The following is a 14,693-nucleotide window of genomic DNA, read 5'->3' as shown; positions in this document are numbered from 1 at the left end:
CAAACTTTTAAAGAAGGAGAGAGACTATTCTTGTCCACAGGGTATAATTTTTTCCTGGATTTGGTGCTAATGTAAGGATATGTGAAAGTGTGGTCCCACGTACTTTTTCACTCACACAAAAGCAACAGAAAATGGGAAATGTGTCCTGAATCACCACCAAAGAAATAACAAACAACTAATGGTATCAGGAAACAGTATTTTGCATATCATTTGCAAGTCATTAGACTTCACTGATATAATCAAGCAAGCTGGCTTTATTCCCTAGATGCTGGTTTTGGACTGCAACAGGATGAATAGGTCTCCTGTTAATGAAGTACATGCAAGGTACTGCTGAGGTAAGCATGTGCTTCTTGCCAGAGCCCAAGGCAATGAGTGTAGAATGGCAATTACAGCTTTGGGGAGGTAACATTTGGAAGAATATGTAATATGCAAGCTGCAGTTAAATCACATGGCTCAATAGAGCTGGAGAGACAGTTCAGTGCTAGTCAAAATCATTCCACACAGTCACAGTGGCTACCAGATCCTGCTCTCATTTATGTTGTTGGAAACCTCAAAGTTAACATCAGGATTTATTTTGAATTTACATTTTCGGGAATTAGGTCCTTTGGTTTTGCAAATAAATGTAGGTAATGTGACTTGAAATGAATATACGCAGGAATCACTAATGGATTGTGATCTTTTCCTTTTGGACAGGGCCAGATATAATTCTGCAGTAGAAAAGGCCAGCTAGCACCTGCCAGATGAACCAAAAATCTCTTCTCAAAACATCTCTTTGGAGTGAGTGGGTAAAAAAACCAGTGGGTCTGGTCCAGTCCAATGAGGACAGTATCCCATAAATACCTACGAAAAAGACCCAGGTCTCATTCCCGATCCTGGCCAAAAGGAAGGGTCTGTTTCCCAGGCACATTCAAACCCTAGGTGTTTAATGGGAGCCTTTCTTCTATTGTGAACTCCACATGAACCATTAAGGTAATAAGAGCTGACATCAAGGGAAATGTGCTGCACTTTGGGTCGCTGCAGGGGCTGAGAAAGCAAATAACACATGCTTCTGTGCAACAAAAAATCTTTATTGGAATGGTATCCAAAGGATCCAGAGCTGTCTGCCTGCCCTCCCCTGTGCACACTGTGGGACATGGCGAGGAGCAGCTCTGGCTCAGCAATCCAGCCCTGAGCCCTTCACATCACACCCAGCCTGCCTTGTCCCAGCAGTGGCCACCAGGGCAGCACCGACCTGCCCAGGAGGCGACAAGAAACCCAGAGACCACTGAGAGCAGAGCCTGCAGGGGTGGCCAGAGCCCCAAGCCCAGGGAAGCTGAGTCAGTGTCCATTGCCTCAGGGGACCCGGTGAGAAGGGGGAGAGTGTACAGTGGTAGCAGCCTGAATGGCACACACAGGACAGCACAGAAAGTTGGGAAGCATCTTCTGAGTAGAAGACCATGGTAGGTTAAACCTGGAAGAGAACACGAGAGAGTGGCAGTGGGCTGCCAGCTCCTGTCACGGCCCCTGCTAGTCTTGGCTGTGGTGCAGTCGTGGAGGATGGCTTCCAAATTAGCAGCACGATGAGGGAACAGAACAAACTCTTAACACATTAATACCCAGCGAGGCAGTTTGGGGAAGGGCTTATCTTCACCCTCCAGTCCTCACAAGCCTTCAGATGCAGTATTTCCAAAAGCAGGCTGTGAAGGAATACAAAAAAAAAGATGTCAGCATACAAGGGCCTTTTTTCAGCTCCCCACTCTAGCCCTGGAGAAGGTTTCAAAAGACCCATGTGTTGAGAGAGCTGGAGCATGCAGTCAGCATTGTGCTTTCAGGACACATCTCAGTAACCAGCTTTGAGTTCATATAACACTTTTAGAAGATGTTCCTTTTAGCTACTCCTAGTGTAAACATGGGGTATAAGTTGTCTTCATGTTTCTTGATTTAAAAGGTTTCCTTTTGTTCTAATTCAGCAATGTCAGGAACCAGCTTTTTCTTTCCTGTTTACTGGTCAGCAGTTTTGCTGCTTCAGGGGTGTGTGCAGGGGTTTTCACCTGTGGCTGACTGGAAGAGCAGGATACTGACTTGGAGAGATTGGATCTGGTTCTCACTCTTTTTTAAACTCAGTCACTACCTTTCTGCTACCAACCATCTTCCAAACAACACTGATTTCTGTAGAATCTTTAAACAAGACTAAATTAGGGAAAGATGCATATTTTGGTGTTGGAAAAAGTAACTGTATCACAACCAGCGTGAATCCCATGTGAGTTTCCTGTTATCAAGTATGATAAGAGATTTATACCTGGATTTTGAAACCGGGATCTTGGAAAAAATCTCCTACTGAATCAGCAGTGCTCATGCTGAGACATGAGCTCCCCCCAGACTGGAAGGACATTAGATGAAGACAACAATTCTCTGCTTTCATTTATGTCAGAATCTGATTTAAACATGGCAATGGGAAGTAGTTTTATCTACATTAAACCTTCCAGACTGGTGGGGGCATGAATTGCAGTAGCCAAATTGATGACAGCCTCCAGGGGTGCTTATAAATTGCATATTGCCTAAGGATCACCTAAGCATCTAAGCAAGCCTTGCACAAAGGGATTTTCTCTTGGCTGTCTGGCAGTTGTCAGCTTTCATGTGCACAGAACATGTGGGCTAAGGGCAGAACCAGCTCTTTTGTTTTAGGCCAGATCTATCATCAGTGACTTCTGGTTCACAGCTGCTACTGCTTTGTGGAGGAATCCATTGATAGCCAGCATGAGCAGCATTGTCCATGTGCTTGTCAGGGGCAGCTTCACGGGAGCACTGGTGCAATATGCTCCTGAGTCACTGGATACAGACTGGACAAAGCTTGGAGACCAGCTGGGGGACATACCAGATCTTAGTTCCCTGCATTCTTGGTTGATTTCCACATCCTTTTTAGCTGTTTTTCAGCAGCAGACAAGCGCTCCTTTTTTCTCTGTGGGGAGGCACTGACCTTGGCAGAGGGGAATGCCTGCAGTCCACATGCCTCATTATGCCTCCAGCAGTTGCTTTGAGGCCAGAGAAAGGAGAGGGGTACATGGTGGGGACATGTTCATACAGAACTCCCCCACTCCAGGGCAGCACTCATGGCTCATATAACCCCCCATTCCTCTGTGAGAAGCAGGATGTGACACTGCCTGCCTCCACGAGGTCCTGGGCGTGCAGACCTGGTGTATCTGCCTCGACAGCAGACAGAATTGGGGAACACAATCCTGCTCACCAACTGCTAAACCAGCCAGCCATAAGAGAAGGCCAGGACTGCTCAAAAAGCTGCCAGCCAGCTGTTTTTCAACATATTTGGGGCATGTTTACTGTGGCTGTCTTTGTTGCACAAAGGAAGCCCTGGAAACGAGAGTGGACAGGATGGCTGCAAGGCTCAAATTCAAAACCTACCGCGTTTTTTGGGCTGGGATGCTGAGAGACTTTCCAAGGCATAGGCCACCTCTGACCCATCCTCAGCTGAGAGCTGATCCTTCAACTTCTCCAGCTGTTTAAACACAAACACAGCAGTAAACAAGGGCCCCTCCATGTGGAGCTCCACAGAGTGCTGGGAAATGCAGGGCAAAGGGGCTACATGTAGATTGGCTGGCAGCATCACTGGGAAGGATAGAGTGTTCCCTGGAGCAGGACCATTCCCAGAGGATCTGCCTTTGGAGCACTCCTACCCTCATGGCCTCCTTCATTAAGCTGCTTGTTTGGTGGCAGTGGTGTGGGCACTCCCTGCTCTTTCCCCCCACTCTCTGTGTGAGTCCCTGTGGAGAGGAGGCTGTGTAGGAGATTGCAGGACGGAGAGTCAGGACAGTGCTGGGGCAGGAAGTCTGCAGGCGTCCAGGCACTGCAGCAGAGGGCATTGCTACTCCATTGCCCTTGGTTGTCCTTCCTCTCTCTCCCTCACAGTTCTTCCCTTGGTTATAATGTGGGCAGTCTGCTGCACTTTCTCATCTTTAGCTACTCTCTTCCTGTGGACTGGGAACACCTACAGCCTTTATCCCAACTTTTGCTCTGGCAGAGCTGCTCTCAAAAAGTCAGGGCTTATGTCCCCCAGCACAGGAGCGAGAGGCTAGTGTAGGGCCTGGCAGCCTCCTGTCTGGCATGATGCACTGGGGATTTTTCAGTCTGAAATTAAAAGTGCCATGTGGAACTTAGCAGGACCTCCAGCACCCATGCAAACAGCTGGAACAACTGAACCTGGCCTGAGAAGGGGAAAAAAGTACTTCCACTGCTTGCAGGGTTTGGAGCACAGTGGGAGTCACGCCGAGGTTGCTGCAGACCTTTCCCTGTTCCTGAACAGCAGGTGTAGGTATTTGTATATGTGTGCTCTGATAAACCCAGAAGGGCTCTGACCTTGGGTAGGGCTGCTCTTACAAGCAGAGAAAAAATTCTGGTTTAGGCAGGCAGTGGCTTTCCCTCCAACTTCAACCTGTTACCTAATGCAGCCAGCTCATACAATGCCTAGGAAGGCAGCACAACCCCCTCTTCCCACTCCCTTTTCTCCTATGGAGATGTCCTTTGGTGCTTAATTCTTTCTTGGCTTGGCCTTCCCTGGCCTTTCACTGGTGACAGAGGCAGGAGCTGATCAGCTTTTATTTCACCAGTCTATAGCCCTGTTCTCTTTTTGCCTTTTCCAGCTTGTGCAGATGTTTAGCCCAGGTTCTGCTTTTCCCTTTTCTCAATCCATGGTTAAATTATAGCAGCAGGGGGAAGGGTAGCAGGATGCAAAGATGGAACGATAGGGTATAAAGACAGCTTACAAAATTGTTTAACTACCCATGCAAGAACATGCATCTATGTGTCTGTGCATTTGCTCCTCTCACCTCTTCGAGCTCTTCAAATTTCCTTGCCAGCTCCCAGTCTGCAAGAGGCGAGAGAGTAACATCAGCATCTGCATTGCTTCCCAAAGCTCAAATTAAAAACCATTTCTTCATTTGCTCTCTCCAGAGGGCAAAGACAAGTTACAGCAAAGCTAAGACCTAGTTATCATTTAACTCCTGCTAGTGATCTTCAAATGAATGACAGCAGAAACAGACAGAAAAGCCGGTTTTCTCTGCTGAACCCTATGGGATCTTATCCTAATTCTCCATTATGAGGGAGGCTTCTTTACTGCTCACCAGGCCGTAGGGGAATTATCCCTATGAGGTCACATACTGTGTGATACCAATTCAGGTGAAACTCTTTGTTGCTTTTTAATTTTTATCCTGCTAACTGCAAACCTTTAATGCTGGCTTTTCTGTCACTGGCTTTTATATGAAATCCCATTGCTTCCTTTAAGACTTGTTTATCCTCACATCACCCATGCAGGCGGAAGTCAGAAGACACTAATTTAGCCTAGCATAACCTATTGATTTATAAACCAGCAAAGATCCAGGCTGGCAGAGAGGAGCAACAGGAAAAGTCATATAGCAGTAAGTGCACATGTTCCACTCTTGTAAATGTTAGGGGAGCATGAGGAATTGGGGCCCAGCCTCATAGATCAGACTTAGAGATCTCAAGGCTAGTCAGTACTCTACTACTGTCAAAAAAACTATGCAGGCGCATGAATGAACTGCCCATGCAGAAAGAGGGGAGAGTTAGGTGTCTAAGAACAGCATCTGAAACATCCAGCTGAACTCAGAAGAGCCTGGAATAGCAAAGGGGAAAGCTGCAGGGGTGGGGAATTTCAGTCTCACTTCTCTTGAGGACTGAGGTACCTTATTCCAGACCCAAACTGATGTCAAAATCAGTTAATTTTTTAATAAGAGAGATGGGCACAGTCAAAGCCGAGTGACTGGCTACAGTAGTTCTCCTGGGAGGAGAGTGCAAAGTGATCAACTGGTTTTAAGTGCTAGACTGGGAAAAAATGCACTAAAATAAGCAGAAGAACCAGGAAAGAGCTAAAAGAATGTTTTTGCTGGGCCCCACAAGCAAACAACAACAAAAAAAACAGGCCTGGAGATGCCTCTTTATTCCTAACATGGCAGCAGGCATTGGTCTGGATATTCAGGAGGATTTAAGACATAATTCCCCTTGATTTCAGATTTCAGATAAGACTTCAGCACACAGACACATTGCCAGACCTGGGATATTTTTTGGTTTATTTTAACATTTGAAACTGAGCAGGGGGGTGCCAAGAAACAGCTGACTGCCTTCTTGGTTTCTCCTTCAAGAAAGAAACACTTTTGTTGAAAAATCCTGAATGTTTTCTGATATTCATCCAACAGTAAAAGCAGCAGTTCCTAAGCAAATCCATTACATCAGGATTCGATTTGAGAGATGAGACGGGGATGGGGGTGGGGATGGAATCAGAGGGTGTGGGCTCTGTTCCTGGCACTATCAGCAATGACCTCAGGCAGATTTCTGCTAAGTATGTCTTGACATACCCATAAGGTAGAGACAGACAGACCCTGCCATATCTGTAAGTCAAAAGTGTCACTTAAGTATTATTATTATTATTATTATTATTATTATTATTAACATTAACATTAACATTTTTACCTCTTTCCGAGTTTCAAGTGCCTGTTTTGGCTTGATTTTTTGCAAACTGTAAGTTTGGCCAATGAGTGCTATGAATAGAAAATGAACAGCGGCTGAAATTTGGAACAGATTATCTCAGACAGGGAGAAGGAAGTTAATTTATGGAGGAAGCCCTGAGAAACCGCCTGCTGTAAATCCTCTGTCTGTGCTCTGCTCAGAGATTCATTATATTCAATTGTCTGGCATAAAATGCAGCCTTTCCTCTAGGAGTAATAAGTGAAATAATCCATAAACTTATCATAAAAATGTTATTTCTTGAATGCATCCCCTTTGCAAGAAGAATGCCTTTGTTAGTATAAGGGCTCGATTTATTTATGTTTATTTATTTGTCCCAGGCTCGTTTAACCACTGCCTTGCTGCATTAACAAGGGTCTGGGGAAGAGCACTGAGTGAGTTTGATAAATGGATTTTCATAACAACATTTTTGCTGGGACCCCTCTCAGCTGTTTTCACAGGGAAGGGCAGCTTCCTGCTCCGAGACCACCACGTCCAGCCCAAACCCTCCCCTGGCTGCAGTGGCCATGGGAATAGCTGACCTCTCTAATCCATTTGGTGCTTGTGATCGCTGTGCCTCATCAGGGAAAGCCCAAGCTTCTCTTCAGCAGGTCTGAGTTTAGCCACAGGTGGGTGGCTTTTAAATTTGATGTCTGTTCACAGAGCACAGACCAGGAAGAGCCTCTCCCTGGCCCATCTTTGGTGGCTGGGTGGGAAAAGCCAGTTGTCTCAATCTCTTCCAGCTGTAGCAGAGGCTTAGGCCCAGGCCAGGAGCTCCCCCTGCCCTTGTCCTGAACTACACCTGACCCCAAGGGATCTCACTGGAAAATCTTGGCGAAATCCCCCTGCCCCCAAGGATAACATGATGCTGCTGTCTCTCAAAAGCACACAGGGCTGTTTGGGGTGTGGGCAGAGAGGTGGCTCCCAAAGCTGGTCCATGCCCTGGGCAATGCACACAACATCTAAGGGACAGTAGGGCCACAGGGACTCAGCAGAAAATTTTCTTGTTTTTACTTATGTTCCCAGAAAAATCTTGAGTGGCTGGGGCTCTAGGGTACGTGGTTTTTGGTGGCTTTACTTTGCAAAAGCACGTCCCAGAGTCCCATGATGGAGAGCATCTGACATTAATCACAAGTAGGCCCCATACCCGGTGCTGCTTCCACTTGCTGAGCAGTTGGTATTTCTGAAGAACCTGAGAAGCAGGTTCCTTGCATTCATGCAAACACAGACTCAAGAAGCAGAGCTCTCCTCTTCACTTACCAATATTTTCTGGCCTCCGCCATGCGAATTTCTTATTAAGAAGCAGAGTCAGCAATGTGTCCTCGTGATTTGTGTCTTCTCTCTCTGGCAGCACTCGGTTCTCTGCAGCACATAAAACATATCTTTCTCAATCTCATCAAATTAAGAATCAATTAATCAATTGATGCAATTAATCTCTTAATCAAATTAAGAAAGCTAAGAAGTGGAATGAAAATGTCTCCTGTCAGCACTCATCAGGGTGGAAAAGGAAGGTGTGTGAGCACAGAATAAAACGTCCAGGCAGTGAGGGCTGCGCAGTGGAAGGGTGTGGGATGGGGAGCCCTCCCTGCCAGCCCTGGGCTGCTGGCCAGTCCCACTGCAGCATCATCAGCATGACTGCCTGCAGAAGCTGGAGACATCACCTTGATTTACACAGTCCCGAGCTCTTCTGCAAGGTGGGAGGAGTGGGCGCCTCTGCAAAGCCAGACAGGCACCCACAACATCCTCTCTTCTCAAAACTGCAGGAGTTCCCCCGCTCACTCCCTGCACCTTCCCAGGGCTGACAGAGGTGGGAAGTCCCTTCTCACTGGACTGAAAAGCCCTGCAGCCCCAGAGCCCTTCCTTGAGCTTGACTCAGCCTTGGGGCTTCTCTGTCTGATTACCAGCGGTATTGAAGGATTCCTCCTGAACAGAGTTCAAGTGTGGAGGAACTTAAAGCAAGACCATGCAGAATTTTTCCAGGAAAAACCTCCCCAGAATGCTGTCATAAAGCAATTTGGAGCTCTCTAAGAGGCCCCTTTAGGTAACTTTTTCAGTGGTTTTACTTTAGTGGTTGTGGCTATGCCCTCAAATGAATGGTTGTGAAGGTCAAGAGTTCAGCAGAAACCAACAGACACAGGGGATGGGGCATCTCAGTGCCTTGAAGGTTCTGAGACCCTCCCAGCCCTGCTCAACAGATTTCCAGAGTCATCTGACACTAGAATGTTGCACTAATTTTTGAGAATGATAGATCAGGAGATCTATCTTTATAGGGAGAGTGGCCATTCAAAAAATCTTTGGTCTGAACAGCCCTACCCTACACCCAGACCCTACAGAGCCCTAGGAGATGCCTACAGAATTCCATGGAAAATACTAAGATTCTACAGAAAGGCTTTTTTCCTCTTCTTCCAGGATCTTTAGGACTTCTGCTCAATGCAGTCTCATATGTCTATCAGCTCTCTGAGGGGATGAATGCAATTATTCTAGGTACACATGAAATGAAATGTTGCACCAGATGAGCCTGAAGGATGCTCAAGAGTATGAGGGAATCAGCTCCATTAGCCAACGTCACATAAATCTGCAGAAGCTGAGGGACACTGGCCAAAGGGATGTTTTAAGTGTTTGGCCAGACTCAACCCTGCCTCACGCTGCGGCTGAAGCTGCTGGTCCCGATTGTGATCTCTGGAAATAAAGCCAGGGGAGCGAGCAGAGCAACCTGCAGTTAGCATGGAGTGCCATAAACCTAAGTCCTAAGTATGAAGGACAGTTACAATTTTAAAATAGTTACTTATAGTTTTTTGGGGGATTTGCTACAGGAAAAAAAAAGTCCAAAACCAGTGCTATAAACACTCCAGTAAAAGCTAAACAGAAGCAGGATTTAGATAGAGTGGCCTGGGGAATGTTTTGGTTGTAATTACAAAAATAAATAGGTGGTGTAAGAGGAAAAATCATTTGAAAAGAAATGTTATTTTCAAGCCTATATTTAGCGGCTCTTTCTTTTCTTCCACTGCCAAGCCTCTTTGAGAAAGAGCACTAATGATTGACATTTCCTTGCAGTATAAATTCAAGTTAAGATTAATTTAAATTACTGGAGAAGTACATATAAAAAGAAGTTCTGTGAAGAAAAAAAAGTTCAGCATTGCTGTACTACTGACATTTATGAGCTGTCAAATCTCATATGGTACATACTGGAATTGCTACTCTCTGATATTTTATTTTTATTTTATTTTTTTAATGTGAGAGCAAGATCTACCCTTACCAGATTTCAACAGATCTGATCTTTTCACTGATTATCAGAAGGTGTCATACAGCCAGCTGCAGAGCAGAAGGACAGCTTTAGCTCATGATAATACAAAAAAGCCTCTCATTAGCACCCATGTTAACAGATTGTTCAGTACAGCTTGGGGTTCATTTTGTTTTCTTTCCCAGAAAAGTGAGTCTTGCATTGGCCATGGCAAGCAACAAACAAAAAGGTAACCACCTACCTGTATCATGTAGCCTGTATTCCTGCTTACCTTGGAGTAAAAAAGGGTCTCCATGTGTAGATGGGACACACAGAGCCATGGTCAGGATGGTTAGCACTGCCAGACACAGCTGGGCAGACCACATCTTCTCCACTTTCCCAGCGCCCAAAAGCATCCTTCCTTCAGGCACGGTGGAGGACTTCAATGCAACCAGCACCAGATGAGCTCACTTTTAAGAGGCAGTGGATGTGCCGTGATTGCAAATGGCCTTTGGAGGAGGGGAGAAAAATATCTCTTGAGATATAATTCAACCTGTCAATATGATTCACTCCGCTGGGAGTGGACAGAACAACCCAGTAACATATGTCAGATGGAACCTGTTCAATATATCTCATATCAGACTGATCTAATGAATTCTGATGTTCCCACAGGCGTGCACTGTTCTCGCACGTTGATATACGTTCCATACATACACACATTAAAAATACTTTCTCAGGGCTGCTGCTTTAACAGAGTTCAGGCATGAGGACTCCCACGTTAGCAAGGAAGGTTTGTCTAATGTACAAGCTGCCATATTTTACCAGTTTGGACAGAATCAGGTTAATGGGGTTTTGTAATTTATCATCTCACTTCCTAGTGCCTATATTAATTAATGTGAGATATAATGACTGCTGAAGTGATGGGAAACAGAGGGGGAGAGCTCTTTTCATTTAACTGATTGGAGAACGTTGAGTGTGTCTTGCTCACTGTGACTTATGGCTTTGTCAACGGGAAAGGCATCACATCCTATTTTGGGATTATGTCTGAGTGGGGGAGTGCAGATTTGGCAGTAGGTATGGAATACGTCAAGGATGGGCAAGAGTCTTTAGTTTTTTTCTTGGGAAAAAAAAAGAAGTGGAAGGTCAGATGCTGGTTCTGGCTACACAGCCTTGTTTTATAATTTTAGAGCAAAGTACAGCGACACATTGCATATATTCCATGTCTTCTCAGGCCATGACTACATTTTGGTTTGCCTTCCATTTGTTGCCTATCCATCACTATTGATCAGGGACCTGTAACTATTTTTCCACAACAACCTTATCAAGAAAAATATTGTAATAGTAACAGTTCTAGGCTTTGTTCTTCACTTCTCCTCTTCCTGCAGAACTGAATCATCTGTACTTGTCGTGGTTTAAGGCCAGCCAGGAGCTAAGCGCCACACAGCTGCCAGCTCACTCCCCCCATGGTGGGATGGGGGAGAGGATCAGGGAAAGTTCTGATTTGTACATACACTCCTAGTAACTCACTGTGTGTGCTTTTTTGACACCACGTCATGCCAGATTACCCAAGATAGCTTCATCTGATGGTACCTGCACTTCATCTCAACTAAAAGTATAATTTCCATGTTTGGGCTTTTGGCTTCAGGTCCCCAGCTCTCCCTACAACTTGTTCTGTACCTTCAATAGGTATTGAATGGCAAGCCTTTTAATAACCCTTGTAATATTTTATTATTTGATATATTATCAACAAAATGGAAGGGAAGAGGCTCAGATTTTTGTGGGATATGCCTATAAAAATGAATGTGATGCTTTCATTAACAAAGGGTTCTCTACTGAGAAAATATTCCAAAATTTTCCCTGGAGGTATAATATGTACCAATTAACCAAACCTGTAGTTTCCCTCAGACTTGTGAACTAATGAACAGCTATCTGAACTACTCACCCACCCTCTTCACAAAGTTTTGTTTGGACTGAGGGACACCTATGTCCTACTGGAACACTTTTCCAGCCACCTCCATCTCCCCAAGGTACCAGTTTCAAGCTGGTCAGAGGTTAGCAGCCCCCATGAAGCAGAGGCCATAGCTGAATGAGCACCACTTCGCACAGGAGTCCAATCTGGAAAATAGCAGCTTTTACTCAAAACTATATCCCTAAGGGAAGGTTAAGTCTATTTCAATTTAGTGCTAAATGGCTAAATCTCAATCTGTCTTGAGACTTCTCTGAAATCGACTTTGCCTGGATAGAGAAGGTGAGTTTCTCCATCTCATCTAAGTTGATGCAAAATCCACAGATATCTGACTGTTTTTCCCCACCTTTGGATACAAGATCTCATGGGCTATTGGCAGGCTCTTTCAGGATGTTGAGCTATTCCTAGGATTTCCTCTTTCACTGCAGAGAAACTTCAGTTCTGGATCATTGCAACGGTTCAGCCCCCAAAGCAACTCATAGAGCGAGTAGAGAGTGTGCCAGACCTTTCAAGTGATGCCTCTGGTGAAGATGGGGAACTGCCATGCCAGATTTACATATGAGAAGTAAGATGACTAGATGCTGTGAGGAGTGGATGCTTTCAGGGGATGGGTTGGTGGAGAGAAGCCTGGCAGTTGCTGCCAGGCACTAGTGGAATTTTTTTATTTTTTGAAGTTAGGAGGTAATTGATTTGCACTGTTGGGCTTCTCTAAGGCTCCCACTTGGAAAATTCCTTTGCTTTTACCCCATTAGTCCAGGTGCTGGAAATAATATTACATTTTATTTTTCTTATGTATTTTATTCTCTGTAGGAAAACAATGCAGTCTCCACATTCTTTCTATTACTTCACTCATTGATAATGTCTGATAACTGATAATGTCATTGATAAGCATCCATTTGTGTCTGGAGTTCAAGGATAACGAGAACATGAAAATGTGAGCTCCATCTCTACCTCCCATGGTCCCAATCTGTCCCTTCATGTTGAAGTTTCTCTTTTCACCATGCTATGTGGAATTCAGGTAACCCAATGTGTCCAGACTGGAAAAATGGCAAGGGTCAACAGCCCAGAGGGCAGGAATAGAGAGGACTTGGTTCAAGCAGGGCCACCAAATCCAGCTGCACCAGCTCTCAGTGTGAGAGAGATGAACAAGAGTGTCAGTGCCTGGAGGGTGTCAATGGTCCTGAGCATCTTCAGGTGGGGCCTCAGTGCCCTCTCTGCCTATCATCTCAGGAGACCCATTTAATCTCAGTCTGATCTCCTGTTTTTCCCAGAGCTATGCTGGAGGAATTCTGGTCTGGAGTTCAGCTATATCTTTGCCTGCCCATGGTTCCTATTGATCTGGACCCAGACCCGCAAGTGGACTTCCCTGCTGGACTGTGGATATGTCCCATCTCTGTGGACCTGTCTGGTGCTCACTGAGCTTTGTTTGTCTCTGCCTGCTGTCATCAGGCCTGATGCTGACCAGTGTATTGGTTTCCATCTTGACCTGGGATCTGCCTCATCATCATGGGCTTCCCTGAACGCTGGGGCTCTTGACTGAACCTGGCTGCAGTCTCTGATCCTGCCCTGCTTGCCCCTCTCAGGATGGGTCTCTGTCCTGCTGCATGGTCTTATGAACCCCACATAAGCATAGCTTGTTTCATCTCAAAGCTAACAACCTGCTGAGGGAGGACCTGTTAGGGAAGTGCCTTAAGGTGCTTAAGAAAACACATGTGAACGGTGCCACCGCCTCCTACTGCATGTCTGCTCCTCTGGGTCTCCAACCATGCTATATCTGGTAGGAATCAGAGGAGAAGGTACTGAAATGCACCCTGTGCTCTACAGCCTTCATCTCTTACACTTTTAATGTCAGATTTCTCCTCTAACCAAGTCACTTCTATGCTGGAGCCAACTTGAGAGAACAAAGGCCACTCCAGAATGTTATTTAAAGCATGACTGGAAAGTGCTCAGATATCCCACTGCTGTGTGGTGCAAAGTCCCAGCCAGAGCAACCTGACTGCAGAGAAGAATTAAAATGTTGTACTCATAAGCCAGGAGACTAACTCCCCTTGCAACTTCCTAAGAAGGAGGGAGTGCATAATGGGGAGGGAGATGTAGTTATAAATGAGATTCTCTGTTCCTTAGGGGACTGTTAAAACCAGTCAATATTTATGAAGCTTTTAGTCTGACTCACGCAATTTGTTCCCACTTCTATGTGCTTGTCTTTGGGGCTCAGCTGTTGCTTGGCCTGTTACTGATATAAAATTAGATGCTGTGGTTCAACTGTATCCTTGCTCAGAGAAAGAAAAGGGAAAGGTCCAAGGCAGCGTGTAGAGCAGCTCAGCTGCCACCTCACTGCAGGCAGCCAAGGATCACACACAGAGGGAAGCGCCACCAGCTCACACCCGATGGGCAGTGTACTAAAGAGAACCAGTTCCTTGAGGTTAAGGCTGTGGAGGTAAGGATTGAAGATGTGCTGCCTGCCTGGCTTTCACTTCCAGTCCAGGGTTTGCCAGGAAACCATTCAACTTCTCAGAGAGCAAGCCAGCTCCAAACTGTTGCCCTGGAGTGAGGGGCTGAAAGAGTAAATCAGGAATCTAAAGGTGTTGGATGTGGGAGGAGGCAGCCTATGGAGAAAACAGGGAGCAGAGGCAGTCATGCCCTAGTTCTCACTTCTGCCTCTTAATCCTGAACTGAAACACCTCCTCCAGACAGCCTCCCTACTGACTGGGGTGACTTGGCTGAGGTCCCTGGTGAGGAGAGAAAGGCAATATGGAAACCTCTTCTGCTTTGAAATGTGCCATGACCTGCTGGTCTCAAAGATGCTTCCAGTGATGCTCCTGAATGGTAAATGTTGGTGTGCCTGTGTAGGACTAATCTGACCTCCATGCCAGGACAGTGTCCTGAAGAGGCATGATCTGGAATGACCTGGTTAAACCACCAGATTTACCCTCAGCTTGACCTCTCTCTCTTCTCCCTTGCCTTCTCCAAGCCCCGAGTTCATCCTGGATGACGAATGTA

At 45.8% G+C, this 14,693-nt stretch overlaps 1 protein-coding gene across 1 annotated transcript; it reads right to left on the bottom strand.

Annotated features, from left to right (window-relative positions):
• Positions 1–1,444: 1,444 nt before the first annotated feature.
• On the bottom strand, positions 1,445–10,153 carry UTS2B (urotensin 2B). Its single transcript, XM_005524978.2, has 5 exons — positions 10,020–10,153; positions 7,768–7,869; positions 4,818–4,855; positions 3,397–3,490; positions 1,445–1,676 (listed from the first exon to the last, which is right to left on the bottom strand). The coding sequence occupies exons 1-5, from the start codon at positions 10,141–10,143 to the stop codon at positions 1,651–1,653; spliced, it is 384 nt and encodes a 127-aa protein (XP_005525035.2). The 5' UTR covers positions 10,144–10,153; the 3' UTR covers positions 1,445–1,650.
• Positions 10,154–14,693: the final 4,540 nt, after the last annotated feature.

This window comes from Pseudopodoces humilis, chromosome 11 (genome assembly GCF_049639895.1).
Source record: "Pseudopodoces humilis isolate 2021_Gansu_Grassland_sample_001 chromosome 11, ASM4963989v1, whole genome shotgun sequence".
NCBI lineage: Eukaryota > Metazoa > Chordata > Aves > Passeriformes > Paridae > Pseudopodoces > Pseudopodoces humilis.
The sequence above is the reverse complement of the archived record's forward strand: the minus strand, read 5'-3'. Positions and strand labels throughout refer to the sequence as shown.

What these genes read in the sequence shown, in the direction of transcription:
- UTS2B (XM_005524978.2), bottom strand. Translation starts at nt 10,143, where the DNA reads ATGCTTTTGGGCGCTGGGAAAGTGGAGAAGATGTGGTCTGCCCAGCTG. An exon ending in GCGGAGGCCAGAAAATATTG is followed by an intron (nt 4,856 to 7,767) that starts GTAAGTGAAGAG and finishes CGCCTCTTGCAG; the next exon opens with ACTGGGAGCTGGCAAGGAAA. An exon ending in ATCCCAGCCCAAAAAACGCG is followed by an intron (nt 1,677 to 3,396) that starts GTAGGTTTTGAA and finishes ATTCCTTCACAG; the next exon opens with CCTGCTTTTGGAAATACTGC.